The 427-nt window shown below is 66.0% G+C and overlaps 1 protein-coding gene across 1 annotated transcript in view; it reads right to left on the bottom strand.

The window, feature by feature from the left end:
• LOC104991947 (chromosome unknown open reading frame, human C19orf26) overlaps positions 1-427 on the bottom strand; it is an 8,477-nt gene that overhangs the window by 7,608 nt on the left and 442 nt on the right. Inside the window, exon 3 of the mRNA XM_010844638.1 lies at positions 153-221. Within this exon, the coding sequence (XP_010842940.1) occupies positions 153-221 (69 nt within the window). The remainder of the gene's footprint in view (positions 1-152; positions 222-427) is intronic.

The following is a 427-nucleotide window of genomic DNA, read 5'->3' as shown; positions in this document are numbered from 1 at the left end:
GGGCTTAAGGAAACAGAGATGAGTCGGAATCGAGCCGCGCCCAGTCTGGTGGGGGAGACAGACAGACACAGATGGTCAGGCGGCCCAAGGGGGGCGGCTGCGGGGTGGCCAGGTGTGGGCAGACAGGCTGGGACAGGGCCTGGAAGGGAGCCTCACCTTGGGTGGGGTGGGCACCGTTGTCCAGGTAGGTGGTGGTGGTCTTCTCTGCCTCCTCTGGGGCTCTGGGGAGTGCAGCGAGAGAGCACAGTGGGCCTGAGGACCCAGATTGGCTGCCCTCCCTGGGGCCCCAGCAGGGCTCCCAACAGGCAGCATCCCGAGCTCACAGGAGCCTGGGCACTGTCCTTTAGAAGTACGCCTGCATGCCTGCACCTGCTCTTAGGGGAGCTCTCACGCTGACCTGTCCCAGTTCCCCGAGGGGGTGGGGGAG

The sequence above is a fragment of the Bison bison genome, unplaced genomic scaffold (assembly GCF_000754665.1).
Source record: "Bison bison bison isolate TAMUID 2011002044 unplaced genomic scaffold, Bison_UMD1.0 scf7180017864203, whole genome shotgun sequence".
Taxonomy (NCBI): domain Eukaryota; kingdom Metazoa; phylum Chordata; class Mammalia; order Artiodactyla; family Bovidae; genus Bison; species Bison bison.
The sequence above is the reverse complement of the archived record's forward strand: the minus strand, read 5'-3'. Positions and strand labels throughout refer to the sequence as shown.